Genomic DNA, 26,602 nt, shown 5'->3' with positions numbered 1-26,602 from the left:
TTTTTTTAATTTAATAAAGCTTCTATTGTTCATTTTTCGTTCATATTTCTTTTCTTTTCTTTTTGAAAATAAAAATTAACTGTAATTTCATATAGGCAAAAAATAATTCTATGTTAATTATTATTATTTTTTTTTTTGCTTTAAACGTTTCATTTGAATAGTTAATAGATTATGCATTATTTCCGAAAACAACAAACATAAATTGTTTGTCGGTGCAATATAAATGTCTTGTTAGTCTATCATAAAATAATGAAGCGAAATGTTTTAATGTCTTTAATATAATGCTAAGCTTGCTAAATAATTTTATAAAAAGTTTTCAAGGTATACTTTCATTGTTTTTAAAATTATTAAGTATTGTTTTGAATGTATAAAAAAGGAACTGAAACTTAAAAAACCGAAGATTATTAATTATGCATAGTTTATTATTTGTTTAATTCTATTATAGCAAGAAACTTTTTTTTCCTATCTAAAAATAAGTTTTTTTAAATGTTCACTGATCTATATAAAATGTCACTTTAATTGAGCCTAAAATTGGTGATAAATATGATTTAATTTTATAATTTTATTAATTTTTATAGCAGAGTTTGAGCGTTATGACAGTTATTATTATTTTTTAAACAATTTAAAAGAATTTTAAAAAATAATAAAAATATTACTAACTACGCTAATTAAAACTCTAAAAACATTCAGTATAAAATTGCGCTTAATTTACATGCCTAAAACATTATCTAAATTGAGTCAAAAATAAATTTTTAAAAAATCAATACAGTTAAACTTTATTCAGTGAAGAGCTCACTGCTTCCCTTTAAATTAAATTAAGTTTGCTCAAAATATTTAATTTCGTTTAAATAGTGGAAAATATCTGATACTTTTGTTTTTGTATCACTTTATATTGTTTGTATTAGATTAAAACAAATGGCTTATTTTTTAATAAGGATTTCAATATTTTTAATATTGCATTCGAAATAATAGCTCATTTTGTAATTTCTTTAATACTTTTAGCATTTCTGACATTTATAAGTTACTCGTATAACAAAATCAGAAAAATTTGCTAATTTTTTTTTAATAAATTAGGAACATATTTGGTATTGCACCCAAAAAATTGCTTTTATCTTTAATTAAATTCGTAATTTTAATGTTTTTAGCATTCATAAAGTAATCGCATTGCGCATTACATGAGCACAAGTAACTCATTTAGTAATTAAAATTGCAATACTTTTGATACAGCATTCAAAAAATAATATATTTTGTAATTTCATTCGAATTTTTTTATCGTGTATAAACAATTTATATTGCATTAACACAAATAGCTTATCATTTAATTTAAGTCGAAATATTTTTTATATTGTATTGAGACGAAAAACTTGTTTTTTAAATAAAATTTCTGGTAGAAAAATACAGTTATGATGGATTCTAAGTAAAGAAAAATGCTAAGCTACTGCTTGAAAATCAATTATGACTTTCCTCGCCAAAAATTGCTCCAAAATCCAAACACATCTCCGAATTTATGGCTAAATTAATAAATTATTAAGATAAGGTTCAAAATGTAAAAATTTTAACACCAACGTGTCAATAAGCAACTACCTGTACCACGCCAATAAACTCTAAAACGATCCCCTATATGAGCTATCATTTTAACTTTGATATCATAAACAGAGCTCATGTTGGCAGATCGTATGATCGAGCTGTTTTATTTCATGGAATTGACGATAATAATGGCAGCCACCGCCTTTGCCATCAGTTATTCTGCCTCCTTGAAATCATCTCAAGCATCCCCCCCTTCGCCCAAGAAGACTAAAGAAGCCCAAGAGGAGAGCAGCAAGATGAAGAAATGCTATGAGTGGCTGCATCTCAAGAAGAAGAAAATCAAGAGCGATTCGACCAATCCCATAATTTCCCCTGAAGATATTTGTCATGGCAACGAGGTGACTCGAACGGTAAAGCTCTTAGACTTATTAGAAGTAGGGCTTATTTTACTGTGAGAACATTTTATAAATATTTTGACTTAATATGGTATATTTTATTTACAGATTTTTATGGCATTTTTTTACAACTTTATTTTTCGATCCTCGTTTTTTAGGTGAAAAACCCTGGAGACATAGTATTAAAATAAATTTTGGAAGTGCTCGATAAAAGTTTATTTTAAGTTCTTGCACTATTTTCTTGCGTAAAATGTTTAACATGGCTTATCAAAACAAAAAAGTATTTTTTATCTGATCCCTTCTCTCAGAAAGTGAATGATAAGATAAAAAAATATATTTTAAAATCTGAAATGTTCGTAAAAAAGGATTTGGATTTTGTTGATAAGTTTTTAACAATGTTACAAACTTTTAACGACTTGATAATACCGTGCATTCTTAATAATAAACGAAAAAATAATGATCAGAAAAACTTAAAAAAAACGTTAAAATATTTTTGAACAGTGTAAAAGATTACACATAGAAAATTTTAATAACATGAATAAAATGTAGCTCTGTGTACCTATACTATATAAGTAGATAAGAATAGTTATTTCATTCGTATATTTTTTTTCAATACTATAAGATAAACTTGGTTCCTTTGAGAAGCTTAAATCTTTATTTCCGCATACAATTCATTTTTGAACAATATTTCGTACTTTTCTTAGACTGCCTTCTTTTTTATTTGTTATTACAAATAGTATCCTTACGGTAAACAAATAGTATTCGTTATTACAAATAGTATCCTAACGGTAAACAAATAGTATTCGTTATTACAAATAGTATCCTTACGGTAAACGTTATTTACGGTTTCTTTTGATTATCACGATAAATTTAACTAGTTATTCATTATTCGTTCAAAGAAAAATTTTTACAATGCCAACATTATTTTTAAAATATTGAAAAAACGCTCAAATAAACCTTTAAAAATATATAATTTCTTAGCTTTTATTGCAAACCTTGCTTCTAAACTTTTATTTTTCCTTTATTAAGATTCCCAAGTGAAATATATTTTTTTAATAATGATGAAGGATAATATTTTTAGATTCAATCTCGATATAAGAAGGCTGTTCATGTATGCTTGATTCGAGCTTTATAACACGTAAACTTGCATTGTTAATTTTAACATTGTTTCAAGCTTGTATGGTTAATTACTAATCATTCATAAACACTGTTGGGATTTTGTGATTAATGTTATTGTGTCCTTAAAATTAACCTTTTAGTGCAGTTGGGGTAAATTAAAACTGGGATCATTAGATTTTGAACTGAAAATCTTCAAAGATTTTTTCCTTAGTATTGAGTGACAAAAATCAAATGTTATGCAATTTTAATATTAATGGGCAAGGTTAGTGATCTGTCTGATTTTGACATGCGAAAATACCCGAATTAAACAAGACAGATTATTTTCCTCATGCATGTCGCAGAAACACATACTGTTTTATTTTTATGGGAAAAACCTTTCATATTACAGTAAAAATAGTAATTAGTAAGTCGTGACATAAATTATAAAATAAATTAGTAAATGTAAATCTGTCTCATAATTATAACTCTGTTTTTCAGGAAGAAAAAGTTTATTCTTATTTTCGTAATTTTTATTGCATTTTCTCTATGATAAATAATTAAAATTGATATAAGTGTGAGCTTATTAACCCCTTCTCTATCGGAATTTTTTTTTTCAAATGTTCGGCTTAAAAAAAGTATTTTTTTTTATTGATGAAAATAATATATGTTCCCTCCTAAATTCAAAAATGCAAAATATTTTTGTCAGCATGCAGTATTTTGCTTGATTTATTGGTGGTGAAATACGTTATGTCCCGTCCACTGATCTCTAGTTTTTCCTGCAATGCACCCAAATTTCATCTTTAAAAAATACACCGTGATAACATATTTATTGGTTCTTATGATTTAAGGTGTTTAAGATAAATTTTTGCATTTAATAATCAGTAAAATTAGGTAAAAATATTATGAAAAATAATTTTCCAACCTTACCGTTAAAACAGCTTTATAATCATTCTTGGGCATCAGAGCGTAAAAATCACATTTATCCGAAAACTGTAATATTTTATTGCAGATTGCATGTAACGGTAACACTAATGAAAGCAAAATTACAGAAATTACAAAATGATTTTGATTTCAATTCAAAGCGGGAAATCTCACTGTGAAAGTTGTGAAGAAAATGGGGCTAGTCGCGCCATCTCTTGGCAATATCCTGAAATACAAAAATAATCACGTGATTTAGAAAGACGAGTAAGTAGAGGCGAATTCAATTTCAATGATGGAATTTTTCATTTCGATACTGGCACAAAAACGCCTAACATATGATATGCGACACCGACAGAGAAAAGGTTAAAAACATTTATGCACCAGCGTTTTGTTTTTATAATGTTATAACATCGTAACAATGTTCCTTGTGTTAATATAGAATATAATACGGAATTTATATTAGCAAATTTTTATTAATGGTGTCCGTAAATTATTTTTTGTCACTAAGAATATGTTGTTTAATTATGTTGAAACATTGTTACATAGATTGCTATGAATATATAGATTATACGGAATTTATGATACAAATTTTTATTAATGAGGCAGATAAATTATTTCCATGTATTAAAAAAATATCAGCCATTTTTAGAAAGATCGTACAACATAATAATTAATTTTAATGCCAGTTTATACTAAACTGAAAAATGAAGATTAATTCTTTGTGTATATAACTAGTAAATTACCAAATGCAATAGCTTTTGTTAAAATAGTTTACTCTGACTACAACCTATATGCCATTGTCTTTCTTTGTCGGAAAATACTGAATTATATGGGAGCTGAACTTCCGGCACAAAGATGATATCAATCACTCGAAGCGACGCTTTTAGTTCAGAATGGAGATTGTTAGAGATCCTTATCTTGCTTATCCATGGTGCTTTAATCACATCATTAACGCTATTCGCCTCGTTGATTGTGTGAAATAGTGAATAATTTTAATTGCGCTTTTCGAATGCTTTGCACGGAGAACTCAGTTTCATTTCTGGAGTTAATACAATCAATGAGAAAATTACATACATACATTCAACGTAAAAATATTTTCAAACAAAACTTGATAAAATTTACTGTGTTTCTACCTGTATGGGAACAACAAAAAGGTCGGTAATTTTTTTCCGGAATTAATTTTAGTAACATTAAAAAAAAAAAATTCGGTTTTATAATGTTTGATAAAATTTGATAATTTTTTCATGATACCTTAGAGCATGGCATAAAAATCATTTATTCGGTGAAATTTATTTTTCAGTTCTGCATTTTTTACTAAATGTGTGATAACTATAATTTTGAATTATAACTTTGAAAACCAGATTTTCGGGTAAACCGTTACCATAAGAGCAGAAAAATTACAATATATTTGATTACCATAAATTTTGCCAGAATTATTTGGTTTTTATTAGAAATATCATGATTATATCGTACAGTAATTTTACTCATATGCATTTACTTATATATTCATAGGATTAAGTATCTGTTTTAAAATGTGTGTTGAATAATTTTATGTGTTTTTAAGTGATCATTTGGTACTTCCTATTTAGTAGTACTTTTAAAAATGCTGGTGAGCTTTTGCGTGAATTATATGCATGTTCACGGAAATTTAGACAAATTAATTAAAAAAATATTAATTTTATCATTCTTTTTAGTAATATTAATAAGTAAATATTTAGCTTTAAAATGGTGCTTTTCCATTTCTAAATCAACTATTTTAAATGCAGGTCTTCTTATCAATACGTTGTTGGAATTTTTAAAGCATTTTAAAATGTAATTTTGTTCAAAAATGCAGAAACGTAAATATTATTTTCAATTGAGTCATAGTATTGTACTTAATTGCAAAACTTTATTGGAAAGTTCTGTGTTTCAACTTAACGGGGGAAAAAGGTTCATTTTAAGTCCATATTATTATTGCAAAAAATTAGCACTACATTATATTCAGTGTTAAACATATTTATCAAAGAATGTATTCCATAACTTCACAAAACTTAAGGCTCAAACTAAGGTCAAAAGTTTAGGCAACCTCAGTGTAGCATTCGTAAAATCAATTTTACCATAAAATTCATTTTTCCATAAAATTTCATATCGTTCTTTTTACTGTACTATTTATATAAATACAGCGATTCATGAAATTTTATAGAAAATATTACTATAAAAATTACGGTGCATTAGATTTTTTTTCAGCTAAACTTAACGGTAAAAATAAAGTGAATTAAAGTGACACCCTGATTGCCGGTACTGTTTACCGGAATTTGATCCGGAGTTTTTTCAGTGTATTTGGAAATAAATATTTCGAAGAAATTACGTATAAGTAAAATTTTAAACAAATAATTATGGTTTTTCTGCTTAAAATCTCGTAAATTAGTTTTTAATATTTCATTGCACTACGCAATTAGAATTAAGCTCGTAATGAATCGTCTTTTATTTCCCTTTTGTTCAATAAAAATATCTTAGAGCAATACAAGTTTATGTATATAGGACCTAAAACTGTTAGATCACCAATTCCTTTAATTTAAAATTGTACATGAAGGAAACTCCCTTATACATATAAATTAAATCGTAATGTATATAAAGTGAAATAAATATAAGTAGTGTACCTTTTCGGGTAGCAAAGTTAGCAAGGATGTGGAACCCCTTAGTTATGAATATATTTAACTCATATGGCAGTTTCATGCTACTCCTGGGGGCCGCGATAGCCTGGTTGGTTAGGCGCTAGATTCACGTCCGTGAGAACGGGAATTCGAATCAAGCCAGCCAATGACTCCCCGTGTAGTAAATGGTGAAACTGGTGCACGTTAAAGCTGTATGGTCACAAAGTCCACCATGTTCCCACAACAAATTAAATCTCTGGGGGTACTGAATTGGGGATTTATAGTTCTCTGGTTCAGGTCAAAATTACGATCTGTGGATGAATGAATGGATATATGAATGAGTCCATCCTATAAACTGGTTTTACGTAAGGGTGCGACAGAATTCAAATTCTTGGTCATAGATGGCGCCACTGGAAAACAAGAATAATCGCACACATTGCCTTAATGATCTGCGATAACAACAACATACTATTCTTAGGTTAATAATATGTTTAATGATGGTAGCGCAAATTTGCGCAATATGTATGGAAACCTTAAATGTTTTTTTATGGTTTTATTTACAGTCATTGACTATGGGAAATCTAAAATTTGTCTTTATTTATTAATTCAATGCCCATATCATCCGGATGTATTAAAATAACTTGTTGCAAAGACTTTAGTTTAATGATTTTGCATGACTGCTGACTTCAAACTATCTAATTACTAAATTTCGACTTCCTTCAAATCTGTCTTAGTTACGCTCGAGACGCAACTAAGTACTACATTAATAACAAGACTAAAGGACCTGCAGCAAATATCAGCACTATATGGCTAAATATTCTGCATTTGAAACCCTAGTTTCTTTCTGTCTGTTAGTTAAAATAGGATTTTGAAGGTATTGATCTTGTTCTTATATATTTTCCTTAATACACGAATAGTAAGATTATTTATATCTTCCAAGTAAAGAATGCTAAGATTAAGAACTCGTTGTATACTAGTTGCGACTTGGCTTCAAAGTATTACATAAATGCTAATTTTATAGTTTTGTGGGTTTTTGTTTCAAAATCTCATACCTGCATTTGAGACACTAAAACATCCAGTTTGTGAAATGAAAAAGAACTAAGAATTCAATAAAACAAGAACTAATTGCATATCGTTTAGAACTTTTGTTTCAGTATCTCATACCTGCATTTGAGACACTGAAATGTCCAGTTTGTAAAACGAAGAAGAACTAATAATTCGATAAAACAAAAATTAATTGCATATCGCTTAGTACTTTTGTTTCAGAATCTCATATCTGCATTTGAGACACTTAAATATCCAGTTTGTAAAATGAAAAAGAGCTAAGAATTCGATAAAACAGAAATTAATTACATATCATTTAGTAATTTTGTTTCAGAATCTCATACCTGCATTTGAAACACTGAAATATCCAGTTTGTAAAATGAAAAAGAACTAAGAATTCGATAAAACAAGAATTAATTGCATAGCGTTAAGTGCTTTTGTTTCAGAATCTCATACCTGCATTTGAGACATTAAAATATCCAGTTTGTAAAATGAAAAAGAACTAAGAATTTAATAAAACAAGAATTAATTGCATATTGTTTAGTACTTTCAGAATATCATACCTGCGTTTGAGACACTGAAACATCCAGTTTGTAAAATGAAAAAGAACTAAGAATTCGATAAAACAAGAAGGAATTAATTGCATATCGTTTAGTACTTTTGTTTCAGAATCTCATACCTGCATTTGAGAAGCTGGAACATCCAGTTTGTGAAGTGAAAAAAAAACTAAGAATTCTTTAAAACAAGAATTAATTGCATATCGTTAGTTTCAGAACCTCTTTCATGCGTTGTTTTGAGGCACCCTTGATGACTGAAATGTTGTTTTGTTGCAGGTGTTGTCCCTAGGAGCTGACGTCTTACCCGAGTACAAATTACAGAAACCCACAGTCCACAAATGGACCATTCTGCACTATTCGCCCTTCAAGGCAGTGTGGGACTGGATCATCCTGCTGCTGGTCATGTACACAGCCATATTCACGCCTTACGTGGCTGCTTTCCTCCTGAGCGAGGAGAAGGACAAGCGCAACAAGAAGTACGGCGACGATCCCATAGTGGTGATCGACCTGCTAGTCGACGTCATGTTTATCATCGACATCCTCATCAACTTCCGAACCACGTACGTCAACTCCAATGACGAGGTGATCAGCCACCCCGGCAGAATTGCCGTCCATTACCTCCGGGGATGGTTCATCATCGACGTCGTCGCAGCCATACCCTTCGACCTACTCTTCCTAGGATCAGAAACAGACGAGGTGATACTCCTTCTTTCCATCTCACTAAAAACAAAAATAAAAACACGAAATTTTAATTTTTTTTTTTACTATCTGCGTAGAAAATTGTCAGTCTTAAAATTAGCAGTGAATCTTTTTTACAAAATTAAATTAGTTTAAAAAAATTTTAACTATAATTATTATTATTCATTTTTTTAGAATATTAAGGAAATAATTTTAAAATGTTACAAATAATACTGGAATAAAAACTTCATTCCCTTCAACAATATACAAATACCAAAAATATTTCTACCTTAGTTACATCAACTCATGTCGATTTATTTTATTCATATGTATGCTGAGTTCCCTGTTAACGACATTAGTTAATGCCAAAATTATTTCCACCCCTATTACATCAGCTTATCTTGGAGAGGAATCTTATTTTATTCATATGAATGCTGAATTCCTTGGTAACTAGTCCCTCACCATCACTCCATAGCGCGTGGAAAAGCATTTTACTTTGATTTGTCCTTTTCGGCTACTCTGGTTTTTTTTGTTCTATTTTTCCTTTTTTTTTATCTCTCTCGGCTACTCAGGTTTTTTTTCTAGTTTTGTTGTTCCTTTTTTCGTTGTCAATTTAACATTTTTGTTTTAAATCACTTCTGTTTCTTTTCATTGCTGTCTGGAAGGTCTTGACAATAGGTGCCTTGAAATATGTCGACTGTTATTTCTAATTTGTATATTTTAAAGGAGAATGAAGTTTTGAATAAAATAATATCCTACTTCTTCACTTTCTTAGGATTATTTATTTTTGTTAGAAATATTTTTTTTTTTTAAATACAATAAGAAGGCAAAAAAAAATTACAGACATTCTTAGCATTTTACTTTAGTTTAGCCTATAAATAAAACAGTAAATTGGTTAAGTTATATTTTTTTAGATATTTGCAGAACTTTCGGGATGCATACATTAAAACCTAGAGACAAGTACAAGTTAAATGCACAAATGAAACACTGTTTGAGTTCAATTGAAGGACTGAATACAATAAAAGATACCGTTTTTTCACATCTTTTGTTAGAAAAATAGGTTTAACTTTAAGCCATACTGCCAAGAAGTTTTCTGCAACCTTCATAACCTAATAAATTAAACCATATTTCCGTTCTATTCGTATCACGTGATCAAGTATATAAAGTACGATGTTGGTGTTGTTTCGAATGACACTTGGACAAGACAAGCTCACCAGCCTTTGGCCTACTGCGAATTAAGTCAAGTAGGTGCGCCTTTCCTTTTAAAAGAGAGCACCACAAGTGTAAAAAGACGTTTTAGCTCTGTATCCCCCAGATAGATGGCAGCTCCACTCATTCGTGAAGGCGCTTCCTCAATTTAATCCTAAATCTGAAGGGGAAGGAAATTTTCTTCAAATCCCTGTACCCATGGTATCCCTGCCCCCTCAACGACAGACCACAGGACATTTGCTTCCAAAGATTTTAAGAGCACATATATCGCATGTACTCGGTAGATCTCAGCAGAGTCAAGGATCGAACCCCAGCCCCTCAGGATTATAATATAGTTTAACTTTGTACTATATGAAGGTTACAGTTAATTTGAATGATATTATGGTTTAACACGCTCCAAAATTACTAATAGTGAATTTACTATTTAGAAACAACTATTGCTTAATTATTATTCGTGCAAATATATAAACATTAATGGTACTAAAAAAAGAAACTTAGACTTTAAAAAAAAAATTTATTATTTTTTTTTTAGAAAAAATAAAACTCATCTAAATTTCTCTCTACTTTTTATTTAAAAAAAATGGTGAATAACATTTAAATATTATTTTTTATTTCTATTTTTTATTTACTGCATAACAATTCAATTTTTGTTTGCTTCATAAGAATTCGTTTATATTATATCACATATATTTTTTTCCTGATCTCGAATTGTTTCTAAAGGTTGCTTATAAGTTGCTTAATATTTTTATTAATGATATATTTTGATATATGTTGCATAATATGAATATAGTATCACTTTTAAAATTTGCTTACAACTCACTAGTTTCACTCTAGTTACACTGCATTAGAAGAACATATAATTCTTGTTAAGTCGAACCATTTCCCCAAGTGGTAGGCGGGGTAATGATTTGATTGGCGTGTCTCATATGTCCTTCTAATTATTATGCATGTAAATTTTATTCTTAAAATACCTGACCCCCGTAGAAGCTTTATTATACTCTTTAGATTAAAATGCAAAAATTTTAAATTTTACTTCATTTTTTGAACTCCTCGTATCTGCTTCCGCTGCTACACACACCACGTGATTGCCTCTTTTGTTTCTGTTTTATTTTACATTTTAACGAGTTGCATGATCACTGATGAATTTGCTTTGTGATTCATTACTTGCTTTAATGAAATGATTATTGATGTGCTTTAATTAAAAATATATACTGAATTTGTGTTTGTTGATAAGAGTTATAACATTTATAATATATGAAATGAAAATCGAATATTAAAAATAAATCATTAAAAAAATTTTCAATTATCAACATAAATAAAGTTTTTTCTACAGTATAGGATAAAAATTTCAGGCAAAAAATTTTTATATAAAATGTTCAATTATTGATATTATTAAAGGATTGAAAAGCTTTATGTTAGAAATCAAGCATTTTTGTTATTTTTTAATGCATTTAAAGCAGTTATACTTGTTCTTATCTACTTAAAACTGAATGAATGGTATTAAACTTCATAAAACTGATAAAGTGATATATATTTTTGAACATTTTGATTTTAAATTGTGCAAATTTATACTTTAAATAGGAAATTATCTACTAAAAATTTAAACGCAAACATACAAAAATATTAAATATCTGATAAAATTTAACATTATGTTCAGTGCCATTATATTTTTAGCCTAACAAAATAGATTTATAAATATTCTATATTTACCCTTTTTAATTAAAATTCAGTCAATCGCAATAGTTAGCATACATGTGCCACAGAGTATCCAGTATCTTATTTCAAAATTTATTAACTCTAGAACAATTAGCGAGAAAAGAATAACAATGACAGTATATAGATATTAAAAGCTGTAAAAACTTTTGACAGAAATCAGTTACAAATGCTTCTGATAGATCAAATTAGTTACAAAAGTTGCCAACAGGTAAAATTAGTTACAAAATTTGCCATCAGATAAAATTAGCTACAAAAATTTGCCATCAGATTAAATTATTCGTAAAAGTTGTCAACAGTTCAAATTAATTACAGAAGTTGTCTACTGACTCAATTTTTAAACCCTTTTTTGTTGATTTTGGTTTAAGTTGGCAATTTTTTAAATTCAACTCCAAGATTTTGGAGCTTTTTTTTCCAATGCCCATCCGGATATTGACCGTCATTACGAGGACATTCGTCCTTATCAGAAGGGCAGATTTGTTGACCACTCTTTCAAGGGCACCATATTAGATGGGTCAAGGCTGCTCCTACAGTAAGAAAGACAGATAGTACAGAGAAGAGGAGGAAAGAAGATCTAAGCCTTGTCTGGTATTTGAATCCGGGACCTTTCTGAGATGAGGACAGCTTCCTGATCACCATACAGACTTGTCGGCTTGGAACTACTTTAGTTAACAACTTTTGTAATTCAAAGATAGATTATGCATAAAATTCCATCAGTATTCAGAATTATTATTATGCAGTTTGTTTTCATACTTTTATTGCTAATTATTTCAAAATCTCTTAATTTTTACACCTTGTACTCTTTTTTGGAGATATTTGCCCTTTATACAGTTTTAAAGTAAATTTTCGAAAATCTTAAAATACTTTTAAATGTTGCACATAGATTTCACGAAAAATTTTATCTGTGGCTATGAAAAACACATGTCCATCTAATTACAGACAAATATAGATCATTTTTAAACAACGGAAAAATTTAATTTCCCTATTGGTCTGTTAATAGTTATTTTAGGTAATTAATAAGCATATATTTAACAATAATTCAATAATTAAAATTGGCATCTTTTTTCAAAAATATTTCTAATCGATAATTTAATTAAAAAATCTGCTATTAAAATTCAATCACTAATTTTATTTTAAAATAAACTTACTTTTTTTCCAAAAATTATGGTCAGTACAAATTTGACGTTGAAATAAATATCGATATTTTTAAAAAGTTTAATCTTTTTAAAAATCATTATTATATTATCATCATCCTTATTAATTCATAAAGCTTAATAATTTAAAAAATCGCATTTCTAATGACAAGAAACACTCATTAAATTTATGGTATACGTAAAAGATAAACGCTTTATAAAATGTTCAATACATACAATAATTGTTTACTGTTTATTGGATGTTAACGCTTTGCTTTTGCTAAAATATTTTCAGTGGCTCAGAATTTTAAATTAAATAAACATTTCTAATTGATAATATTATTGACTTATGGAAATGCTGTTGATGTTTTATGGCTATTTTATTTAAAATTAATTGGCTATTTTATTTACCTTGCTTTGCTATTGTTGGTGTTCATAAATTTATATTTTCGACAAACATTAAGAGCATCTGATCTGAAATTTGAAAGAAAAATTAAAACAACAAAATAAAACGTATGCAAAATAATCATTTAAGTTTTACGTGTTTGTTTTTGGCCATTTAGCTCACTGCTTAAATTTTTTATGTGAAACATCTGAATCCTGCAAATAGTGTTGTTAAATAATTATAAAATTCATTTCGTTAAAATTTGAAAAGTGTCATCATAAATTATTTTCTTTTTTCTTTTTTAAACCAATATTTCTGTTGTTGAAATACTAAAATGGTACTAAATATGAGAAAAGAAGAAAGGAAAATTTTCGTCTGAACACAAGACTATAAAACATTTTTGTTAATTTCTGCTTTTATGAACGATAATTAGATTGACTAATTGACTTTTTTTCATTGTACTGATAATAAATTAGCCAAATTTGGTTTTTGGAACTTAATTTTGAAATATCTAAAATTTAAATAAAACAAAAATTTGACCCAATTATAGCATAAGTAATAATAATTATTTCTCATTTTGTGAGACAAATATTTTTCTTAGTAGCCATCATGATGAGAAAGAATTATTTTTAAACAAAATGAAATGTAAAAAGATAAGAAAAATGAATTCTTAAGGTGATTCAATATTGAAATCAGAATCCATTTTATTTATAGAAATTTATCTGTCACCAGCGTTTTAAAAGTTTGAAATAAAATTTGAAATTGTTAGTCTTTATCTCTGTTTTTAAAGTGCAACCAGTAAAGCATCACTTGTTGCAACAAATTCATATTGTTAAACAAAAGCAATGAATTGCTTGAGAAAAAATATTACTTACTTTGTTAAGTTTCAATTTCTTTGTTTCTTTGCTTTCTTTGTTGAGTTCCAACATCGTTTTAAATTGAATATGTTTAAAAAGAAAGTTTTTTTTTTAAAAAATTCAACATTTCAAATAGATTTATTTCTATTGCCAAGTTTTTTTAATAATTACTTCTTAGAGATAGAAAGCAAAATTTAGATAATACAAATGTTAGAAGAGGAAAAAAACGTCAAAAAAAGCTTAATTACCATCAAAAAAATGACACAAGTGTTCTCAGAAAAATAATTGTTATTGAAAAAGGATATTCAAAATGACATGAGTGTTTATCAAAAATCAATCTCCAAAACGACGTAAATTATAACAGAAAAAAAGCTGTCAAAAATGTCATAAATATTATCAAGCATAAGAAATAAGAGATACATTTGATTCTAAAAAAAAAATTTGTCTAAAATAGCCTAAATACTATCAAAAAATGACAAGGTTACTCAAGAAATATAATTGTTATTGAAAAAGGATCTTTAAAATGACACGAGTGACTTCAAACAATACTCTCTAAAACGACATAAATTATGACAAAGAAGCTGTCAGAAATGACATAAATATTATCAAGCATAAGAAAATTGTGATACATTTTATTTAAAATAAAACCTCCAACCATTTCAATGCATGTTGCATGTCTCAAATCCTTCTTCACTCCTACTTTGAATCTATCTATTGCATATAGTGACTATCTTGCATGTTCTCCTTTCTATCTCATTGATGTTCGTGCGTTGCGATGTTGTACTAGAGGCTCGTGGCCAAGTGGCGTGGAGGCCGTCACGATGAGCAAGTCGCAGTGTCGTCCCTTACCCTAGAGTCAGTGGATCCTACCTACAACAGTGCGTCCTGAACCAAACGCATTCATTTATTGCAGTGTGACCCAAATAACAGTTAAAATTTAACAGTGATCTACAATAATAACATTATTGCTCTTCTTCATGATGTTCTTAAAATCAAAATAGTTTTAAATTCAAAATGGTGGGCAGAGCATTTCCAAATTAATATTATATTTTTCGATAATCTGGATGATTTAGAGAATAATTGGGAATAATATAATTCAAATTATGTTATGGAAGCAGTATGTTTAAATACCGGGTTTAAATTTTATGGAATCTTAGCAGATAATTTTATCTCTGAGCACCATTTCAATTTAAGGCTATTTGAAAGGTGTATAATTTACTGAACTTCGAGGCTCTGTTCTTTGATAAGTATCTTCAAACCTAATATTGATAACATGTAACAGTAAATAATTTATGTACAGTAGGCGAGAGTAACGAAACATCCAAATTTTTCAACTCACAATCGGATTTAAATGAACTAAGATGCAATCTTAATGGGGTAGATCTTTATGATAATTTAAATCGTACTTTTTCATTAACCAGACTTTTTTCGATCGATTTGAATTTTTGATCGTCAAAATAAAGAGAGTAATAGTAGTTTGGGGAATATGATCCCAGTAGTCAAGTTAAGAAAACAGTCGTGAATCTAGAAAACTTAAATAATTTCTCAATTTGCATATTTCTCTTTCAAAATAATTTTACACACAAATGATACCACACAAAAATATTTTTTTTCTTAATTAAGCATTATTTTATATTATTTAATTTAATAATATTTGAAAGTTTTTGGGTTTTAAAGTATACAAGTTTTTTAACTTCATTTTAAGTAATAAAATCGTATTTTAAACGAAATCATTCATTAAAAATTAAAGAATACGTCTTCTTTTTAAATATGTTTCTCAAAAACCACTTGCTGTATTGGGGAAGGTAATTGCGTACTTTACATCGCAAACAATATCATCGAACTTCTATGAATTTCATAAAAGCATTAAACACTCTAAGGAAACTATTCATGGTTAATTATAATAAGCAGCTACATCCAACCGAATCAAAGTCGTCTTGATTATACTAAAACTCTTGTCCAATATAATTTATAGTTAATTATTATAGTTAATTATTATAGTATATCCATCTATAAATAAGGCTAACAGGTGGAGTTTTCATTGTTTAACTCTCATGTAACAATGTTCACTTCATGTTCACGTTGAACATATATTCATGTGACATATATCAACTTCGGGGGTAATTAGCTTTTGGAGCTTTTTTATTGTTTAATTTTCGCGAAATGAGCATTGAACATAAATTTATTACAAACTAATCTATATAGGAGGGGTAGATAACACTAAAGTTTTGAACTTTCATGAATTAAATTTTTAGTTAACTTATTTTCGTTGAAATTTTAATTGATTTAAAGTTTAATATTTTAGTGTTTCACTCTTATTTAAACTTCACATCAAATCTTATTTTAATTGCTATTCAATCTTATTTTAATTGATTTCAAATTTCAAAAATACGGTTAAAAACATTTTAAAATTTTAAATTTACTGTGAGAACCAGTAATTTAATTTAAACGGTTATATAGATTTATTTTTATGCAATAATATCGAAGTGAAACATTCTTATTTGAAATTGACATTACGGATGAATCTTTTTCTCGTAATCATTGAATTTTTTTTTTTCATGCTTGATTTTTTTCTATAATTGGTTCCTTAAATATTTTTTTAAACTATCTCAAAAGCTATTTTGTTTCAACTTGCTATCTTATACTCCGCAAAAAAATAACTTATTTTTAGAAAAGAAAGCTTTATTCATCATAAATTTTCCCCTTTTATGAGTCATAAACTTTCTATTTCTTGTTTATTAAAGCAGTTTGAGATATTAATATCAAATATTATGAAAGCATAAAACATAAAGCAATTGCTTTTATGGCTTTTCATAAATGAACTACTTTCGTGTCAGCTTAAAGGCGTATTGTAAACAACGGAAAAATTAAAGTTCTTAAAACAAAACTGCAACTTTCTTAAGACCATTTAGGTTTAAGTTAGAAAAAAAAAATTCTCTAAATTTATCTGTATAAAACAGTCCAGATTTCAATGCCTGAAATTTGTATTTCTTAAGATAAAAATAAATGTTTTTTTTTAAAAAAGACGTAATGTTTTTACTACCAGTTTTATTATAAAGTACATTTTTCTTATAAAGTACATTTTTCTTATAAAATTCCTTATTTTCGAAATATTGAGGACTTCATAGGACTATTTTAACCCTCCCCCATTTGTGTTTAAGCTCATACAGAGAACAACAGACATTACAAAAAACAATTTTAACTTGAAGTTTGACATTATGCAACTTAATGAGAAATTTATTTATTTCAAATGGCAGAGGTAATTGACATGAAAAAGCAAAAACATAGGAACAAAACAAGAAAGTAAAAAGTCATTTCCTTAGGAGCGCTCTTGCTTCCCAATATCGCTCGGACTTAATGAGAAATACACTGAATTATTTTAGTTTTCAGTTAGTCTAAAACAAATATTATAACAAATGTAGGCCATAATTAGGTTTAATCTCTTGGCATAAGGTGTTGATGTATAACAGAGAATTAAAAATTATTTAAATTACATTTTTAAACCGTCTACAAAGCACTATCGAGATGAATTTGTTGCATTGTTTGAAACTTAGATGCGACTCGCTTTTGTACCAATTTTCTTGAAAATCAATTCCTAATCTGTCACTGTACAATGTATTATCTTTATATCCTTATCCACCACCGTTAAACACCTGTGTAATCTTAATCACTGAAAATTGTTGCTGCAAGATATAAGCTTCTAGAATTAATTATAATAAATATCATTAATTATATAAATAATTAATAATATTAAATCAAAATTTGAAACTGTACGACGTATTATCTATATATCCTTATCCCCCACTGAAAAACAAACACCTCTGTGATCTTAATCACTGAAGATTGTTGCAGCAAAATATAAGCATTTAGAATTAATTATAATAAATCATTAATTAAAATAATTCATTAATTAAAATAAATCGTTACTTAAATAAATAATAATTCATTAATATTAAATCAAAATCTGTAAATTTACACATCGCATTATCTATATATCCTTATCCACTACTGATAAACACCTGCGTGATCTTAATTACTGAAAATTGCTGTATCAAAATACAAGCTAAGTATAATTATAATAAATTGAATTAAGCTATTTAAAAGTATTGAATGAAGAAAAGGAGATGCTACAATAATATTGCAGGGAAAAAAAATCGTAATTTAGAAAAAATGTATATATTTTATGTTTCGAATTAAAAATTTAAAATTCAATTTATGAGTGGAGCCTCGGGGTTGAAAGGATGAGGTTTAAATGGTCCTAGTAAATGACCTAATCTTTATGACCTTCCCACAGACAACAACGTTGATCGGTCTCTTGAAGACCGCTCGACTCCTGCGACTGGTGAGGGTCGCCCGAAAAATCGACCGCTACTCGGAGTATGGGGCCGCGGTGCTCTTGCTCCTCGTGGCTGCTTTCGCGCTCATTGCTCATTGGTTGGCTTGCATCTGGTACGCAATCGGCAACGCCGAACGACCTTTCCTAGCCCATAAGATTGGGTGGCTGGATGCCCTGGCGAGAGACACAGAACAGCACTACAACAATAGCCATGGAGGGCCTTCCATCAAATCCAAGTATGTGACTGCCCTCTACTTCACATTCACCAGCCTCACCTCAGTGGGATTTGGAAACGTGGCACCCAATACCAACATGGAGAAAGTGTTTGCAATCATCGTTATGCTCGTGGGATGTAAGTATATTACTTCTTCTCTCTGTTGTGAATCCTTCTAAAAATGAAGATTAAATAGTTTTCAACTTTTTCAGCAATTAAAACTGTCTAAAGTCAAAAGGATAGGATTTAACTTCGGTCTCAAGTTGCGCCAGTCCAGCTTGTTCAGTCCTAAGTTGCTTGCTCAAAAAAAATAAAAGTGTTCTTGAGATATATATGAGATTGACTTTAAGTCGTAAATGAGATTGAAATTGAAGTACATTGATATTTTTGGGGCAAAACATAACCATGTTTTTTTTAAATCAGGTGTTTTTTACACCTGTCAAACATTCACCTTCTGGTGAACTTGTCAGATATCAACCTTTGGTGTGTTTTCACACCTTAAGTTTTTTTTTTACCATCAAAGGCGTTTTATTCCAGACTTTAGAGGTTATAAATGAACAACTTTGCATATATTTTTATGCCTTAAAAACAAACTTTTTAAGTGTGTTATAAAACACCTCTGTTAGGATTTTTATCGACATTAAAATAAGCTTAAGTACAAATAAGAAGAAAAATTACACCTCATAAACACCTAAATAGTCTAAGTTGAACTTATATGAAATTATTTATACCTCTAACATATTTAGTTACTTGAAGTGTAGAAAAAATAACCTCAAAAATTGTCTGGTTGCTCTAAGGTAGATTTCTTAACAATCTAAAATGTGAATAAAACAACTTCATACACCTTGATTATAAATCTTGACAGGTTGATTTTTTTAAGTTTGTTTTCTAAGTCAACTTCAAATATACCTCAAATCAGCCTGAACACAACCACAAATAAATCTCGAAAACACCTTAAACTATTGCTAGGGAATAACGTTCCATGTCTAAATTTAAGAAGTTTTTGGAGTTTTATAGAGATTACGATGTTGTGCAGTGTGATACTAAATCAAGATGGGAGAGTTGACAACACGACACATTAATTAAACCTAAAGTATGACACAATAAAAACGCATTACAACCTGTATAAAATTGCATACATTAAAAAACGTATTTCTTGATATATGCATAGATATAACATCTTTATATATTACAGTTATATAAAAGTAGGAAATAGTCTCACGTTCCAAAAATAAACAGCGTCATCGATGCTAATCAGCAAATGCTTATGCGATCCTACAATTCTTGTTTCTGGAAGTTTTAGTGTTTGTCAGTTCAATCAAATTAAAGATTAATTTGTACGCAAGCATGGTTCAACTTGGCTCCTCACTAAGGTTCCAGCGTATTTGAATGTTATGGTTCAAAACAATTCAAAATTGCTTAACAGCAGAATGGCGTGAACATTATTTGGCGTTGCACAGCCTTTTATGTGCCACATGCCATCGAACTCAACAATCATTATAAAGGTTGTGATCTTATACCTCGTGTGTCATAAAACTGTTAAATATAATTAGTATATCGAATATTTTACTGAAATTTTTTTTAAAAAATGTACTTTAAAAATATCCCTCAAAGCATGATTTTAACTTCGACGTTCCAACTTATATTCAATAAAACGTGAAGTAATTGAAATATTTTTGTTGCTTGTACAGGGCACTAAAGACTCGGATTTGCACATACTAGGACTCAATCTTAAGAGGAGGGGGTGATCTAAGCTAAATAGTTAGTGCAGGCAATGTCTTAAGTTACCAAATTATGCATAAAAACGCACTCTGAATACCTTTTTTTCGACGGATTTTTTCTGACCCCCAAAATATGAGGGTACCTGCAGTTTGGGAAATATAATCCTAATAGTTCAACCAAGAGATAGGTTAAAAGTTTTCATTCCCTAATGTTAATTTTATTTCTTTCATAGTTTGCTATAGCTCGAGAACTTTTTAAACGAAATTTTAAAAAAAAATCCCATAATTACAAAAAATAAATAATTTCATAAAAAAAATTTCATCCGAAAAAATCAAGCATAATTATTCGTTATTTCATTTAATAATAGTCGAAGCCTTATTATTTACAAGGCATAGAAAGTTTCGCATCATTTCAAAGAATGTAATTTTGTATCGAAAAATGCAAAATTTGAACGAAATCAGTCAAATAGTTCCTGAGAAATTGATGTTTGAAAAAGTCAAGTATTTAAAATTCGATTTCAAAGGAACTATTCGACAGATTACTTTCAAATTTAGTATTTTGTCATGAATTTTGTAATATCCTTAAAATGGTATAAAAATTTTTATACTTTCGAATTAAAAAACTTATTTTAGTATTATTAAATGAAATAATAAAAAATAATAAATAATTCTTAAAAATTATTTTTTGTATATAATTACTTCTGTATAAATGAATTTTATAATTGTATGCAAATGTTTTTTCTACTCATTAAAAAGTTCTCGAGATACGGTGAACTACGTAAAAAGTAAAATTAACATTTAAGATCGCCTTCTAAAACAATTTAAAGTGCACTGTTAGAAATTTCTTGGAAAAAATGGTTAAATAACAATTGATTGCGTGGCTATTTTACCATATTTAATCAACACAGTCAAATAACCATAAATAAAATGGTAATCAAACTGTTAAGTTTAAGAAAAACTGTTTATTAACTGCTTTCACCTTATGCGGTTAAACAACCAGAATTTTATCGCACCAACTAGAATCACCTAAAGAAGCTACTTAGTTCTTCGCTACTGCGTACATGTCATAGCCGAGCTGGCTTATCTGTCAATCTTATGACCATCAGGACTGGAGTTCGAGTCCTAGTGTTGACACTACAATATTTTCTCTATTCCGTTCAACACGTGAAGAATTCCGAATGTCCGGCACTCTCCAATGACCATTAACTACGAAAAGCCGAGCTTCAGCATCTAGTTAAAAAAAATATAAAATTTTTAAAAAATGCTAGTTGTAAATGGTTAAAAAAACTTTATAGTTTTGCATTCATGGTTTTATGGCGATATTTTTGTAAATGTTTGTTTTGTAAAATTAATACCATAAAGGAAGAAAATTTTCTTTTCCGTAAACTTTACAGTTAATCGGATGGACAGACAGCTGCCAGTTATATTACCGTAATTTTAGAAGGAAAATTTTAACAGTGTGGGTCCTAGTACGTGAAAATTCGATCTTTAAAATAAAAGATATTCAGGGAGATATTTTTATGCGCATGGTTCATGGTTCGGTAGCAAATATTTTAACGCATTTTTTGTGTATTCACTAGAACAATATTGAAGCGATAGTTTAAATCTAATTAGGAACACTTTAAAAAGTGTGAGGGTGATACCCAATTGTGACAGAGAAAAATTTCTGCATGCTTTCAGCTCTTACCAACACGCAGTATGCAAAAAATATTGAAACAAAATTGCTTTATCGTTATCAACTAATTAACACTAGAATATATAAATACAAAATATATAAAATAAATGTTGTTTGTATTTTAATGATGATTGCTAACTAACAAAGAAGATTGTTTCAAACATTTAACATTTAATCAAAAGCATATCTTCCAATAACTTAATTTGATATATCTCTCTTTATCGATTTATTAAACAGGTCCGGTTAATAAATCGTACTTTTAATCAAATTACAAGCTGTTTCTCTTTTGTCGTTTAAAATTTGTTAGTTGTGGTTAAATAGTTTCCGTTGAATGAAAACTACTTTATAAAAAATGGCAATTAGTCTTTTTTTCATTTTTTTCATTTTCTAAAGATAAAGTGTGATTGATGATCTATAGCTTCCTCTATCGGGAGTTTTAGAACGATGATTTTTTGCACATTATTAATATTTTTTTCTAATATCCATTTTTTAGAATGATAAATGCAACCAAAAATTATTTATTAACTAACAGAAAGGAAATATTGGACTCGATCAAAACTAGAACTATTGATGAAAATAAAAATTTTAACTAGATGATATATTTTAGTTATCTTTTATTAGACTGTCTCAAGTTTGGTAGCCTACATGTGTTTATAAGGAACTAAAAGACACTTCCTTGCTAAGAAATAAATATTTGAAAATTAATATATATGTCCCGTTTCGTGATTCATTTACTATTTATTGACACACAACCGTTAGTGTAAATAATAACGATAATAATTTATTGTAAATAATTTAAATAATAACACAAGCTTTAATAATCATACAAATACCATACGCATTTAAAAATTTAAAAAAAATTTAAGTACAGATATACAGTTAACTTATAAAACGTGTCTAATCATAGTGTACTTCATTTATAAGATGAATCTGTAAATGTTATCATTAAAAAAATTAAGAGTAAACGGAATTATTTTTTTAATTTTGTCGTTCAAATAACAATCAAAATAAATAACATAACTAAACTTTGTTCCAAGTAGATGTTTATATCAGGAAATAAAGTTTGTTTTATGTAGTTCCTATTATCGTTAAATATCAAAGCAATAGTCCAATGTCTCAAAGCTATATTCCACACTTTCAAACATAATTGTTTAACGTTAAACCATATGAACAAAGATATCAACCAAATTATCAGCCAATTTCATACAATGCTAAATAGATCCATGTGTTTGCTTCAAACAAACCATTTCGGAATAAATACAGCAAGAAAAATAAGATTTTTAATTAAATTAACCTAAATTCTTGTTCACATGCGTTATTGAAAATGCCGATTTCCCCCTATGCTTTAAGAAAGGAAAGGAAATTCCTAAAAGGACTTTCTTTCCAACTACCAAATCGGCATAGTTAAGTAGTTATCTTTTTAATTTTGGTGGATGGAGACTGAACCATCTATGGCTTCGACCGGAGTTCAATTCCCTGTATTAAATACTAAGCGTCTTATCGATTGTTTCTTCGATTCGTTGTTCGGGATTCATTCTAAAGCAATATCTGTAGTGGTTTTAAAACCGGAAAAGGCTTAATGTCTCAAAATTGAGAAGTAATTTACAGAGCTTTTATCTGATGCATTTTTGCAAAATTATTGAGTCTTCCTCAAAAAAAAAAAATTGTTTCTTATTTAACAAAAACATTTCGTTTTTGATTCTCTGTCATTTTACGCAAGATTATTGATAAATAATTTCGATAGATTCTTGTGTAAAAAAATGCAATAATCGAGTAATTAAATAAATAATTTGAACAGCGCATTCTAAATTTTTTAACTGTATAGAAATACTCTAAAATACCTTAAGAAGTGTTTACAATATCAAATTTCATTCTTATCCTCGTGAAATTAAATCAAAAAAGGTCGTAATTATGTAGTTACCTCCAAAAACACAGCTTACGTCGTAAGATATACTCTCAAAGGAATTTTTCATTATTGAACCATAATACCGGTGCCTTGAACAATATAACGGTGCAAATCGAATGCAATCTTAATGAAGTCTTAAATTGAACCATGTTTCGGTCCAAGTTGAACCATAGCATCGTATAATTAAGTTTAAAAAGTACGATTATGTAATTCAACTAAACAACAAACTTAAAGAGTATTATAGTTCAATCATCGCACGCCAATATTTCTAGCAGTATGTTCAAAATATATATAAATTAAAAACATTTTACCTGTTTTTAATCTTGACTATTTTCATCGTTGCTGTACTCTTCTTCTACACATTGTATTAAAATCATCTTTTGTTGAGCCTCAATAATACACTGTTTAAAATCATCTTTTGTTGAGCTTCAATAATACAATGTTTAAAATCATCTTTTGTTGAGCTTCAATAATACACTGTTTAAAATCATCTTTTGTTGAGCTTCAATAATACACTGTTTAAAATCATCTTTTGTTGAGCTTCAATAATACACTGTTTAAAATCATCTTTTGTTGAGCTTCGATAATACACTGTTTAAAATCATCTTTTGTTGAGCTCCTTTAATACGCTGTTTAAATTTATCTTTGTTGTGCTCCTTCAATAAGCTGTATAACATCTATATTATATAAAACGCTAATACGTACGTATGTATGTATCAATAAAACCGATGATATTTCTTTTCTCGCGCTGGCAACAGTTTTCATTTTTAATTGATTGGATTCGGCGCGCAAGAGCACGTAGTGAGCAACCAGATAACAATAACCAGAGTGAGTATTATCAGGTTGTTCATTTCAGATTTATGCATTAAAAACATGACAATATTTAATTTAAACTCAATTAGGAATTAATTAATTAATTGAAGTGAGAATGCTTTAAAAGGCCGCTGTTGAATTGATATTTTTCTACTGGGAGCTACCTAAACGTCTAAAAAACGTTTAAGTGTTTGTATTGAATGCATTGAATTTTTTTATATTTCGCGTTTATTTATGCATTGAATTTTCACGCTTTAAAATGCAGAATATTAGCGAAGCAATATTTGATAATTTATTTTGCTAATATGTTTCTTATTTAGCTAATGTTTTGATTTTTTCACCATGTACAATCTAATATACTTTTTTAAAAGCCAATAAGAACATTGGTAGAATTCTTTTACATAAGTACAATACTCTGTCTTTGATGATAAAATACTATGTCTTTGATGATAATATATTATGTCTTTGTGCTAGAACATTGTGTTCATTGGCGAGCGAGCGCAGCCAGCCATGGTTCACGGCGTGAACCACATTGGATTGCGTAGCAATCCTCGGGGGTTGGCTAGCGTTAGCGAGCAGGGGGCGGAGGGGGCCTAGTGTTTATTTTAATTTGGTTGCTTACACCTTTCACCACAGAACCTGAGCTTAAATATTTTTTTCATGTTTTAAGAACTGTTATTTCATGTTTTATGAACATAACGTGTGTGTTATTTAAATCCATGTGTCTTTCCACAGCTCTAATGTATGCTAGCATCTTCGGTAACGTATCGGCAATCATTCAGAGGTTATATTCAGGAACTGCACGGTATCACACTCAGTTGTTAAGGGTGAAAGAATTTATTCGCTTCCATCAAATACCGAATCCACTGAGGCAGAGGCTGGAAGAATATTTCCAGCACGCATGGACATACACGAACGGCATAGATATGAACATGGTAAGTAATCTTTATTTTTGCTTGAAAGGTTCGGTTTTCAATTGTCGACATCATACCAGCTCACCACCATGTCCTTGCATTGAATAACATATTTTACTTCACCCTTGGAATTTAATTGCCTATTTAACAAATATCCCTTCAACGTAGCTAGCAAACAGTAATCATTGAGATCCAAACTCGACTTATAAGATAGGTATGTGATAATATTTCGTTAAAACTATAGCTGGAGAACGAAATTTTAAGAGGTGATGAAACGAAAAATAAGTCACAATGTTTTCTGGTAGCAGAACCCTACTTGCCTAAAATTACATAATCCGATCTAAACAACAACAAAGAAACGTTTCTTATTTTCTATTAAAATGTTTAAAACATGCTAATTCAATATTCTTATTCTACCACAAAAACTTAATATATAATGAAAATTTAATATGAAGAAATAGGTACATGGAATGGGTACAAAAAATGCACTAATGCAAAAAGGAATACAGAAATCAGATTTTTGTTAAAACCTAGTAATTAAGTAATCGAATGAGCAATCGATAAATAAGAAAATTATTATGAACTTTATTAAAATACTCCTAAACATAATGCTTAAAGAGTCATTAGTCATAATTCTTGAATTGTTGAGCCAGTCTTTTTTAATTTTTAAAATTGTTTTTAACAGGGACTTCATATCGCATTGCTTTAAATGTTTTAATCCAGACATAAAATGAGGTAAATTTTCAAAAAAAAATAAATATAGCATTTTATATAGCATTTAAAGCTTTTATTTTGAATCATTATATACTTGCCAATAAATGTTAAAAACAAGCTAAAATAAATTATTCTGATGAATATCTCAACTATAGTCGA

At 28.7% G+C, this 26,602-nt stretch overlaps 1 protein-coding gene across 14 annotated transcripts in view; it reads left to right on the top strand.

The window, feature by feature from the left end:
• LOC107448675 (voltage-gated inwardly rectifying potassium channel KCNH6) overlaps positions 1-26,602 on the top strand; it is a 346,703-nt gene that overhangs the window by 280,280 nt on the left and 39,821 nt on the right. For all 14 annotated transcript variants that reach the window (XM_071184212.2, XM_071184214.2, XM_071184215.2 and 11 more), the window contains 3 exons: positions 8,452-8,871; positions 18,445-18,838; positions 25,551-25,750. In XM_071184212.2, the coding sequence (XP_071040313.1) occupies positions 8,452-8,871; positions 18,445-18,838; positions 25,551-25,750 (1,014 nt within the window). The remainder of the gene's footprint in view (positions 1-8,451; positions 8,872-18,444; positions 18,839-25,550; positions 25,751-26,602) is intronic.

The sequence above is a fragment of the Parasteatoda tepidariorum genome, chromosome 10 (genome assembly GCF_982258835.1).
Source record: "Parasteatoda tepidariorum strain Cologne lab strain chromosome 10, Ptep-v5.0, whole genome shotgun sequence".
Taxonomy (NCBI): domain Eukaryota; kingdom Metazoa; phylum Arthropoda; class Arachnida; order Araneae; family Theridiidae; genus Parasteatoda; species Parasteatoda tepidariorum.
Note: the sequence above shows the minus strand (reverse complement) of the source record. Positions and strands in the feature narration are given on the sequence as shown.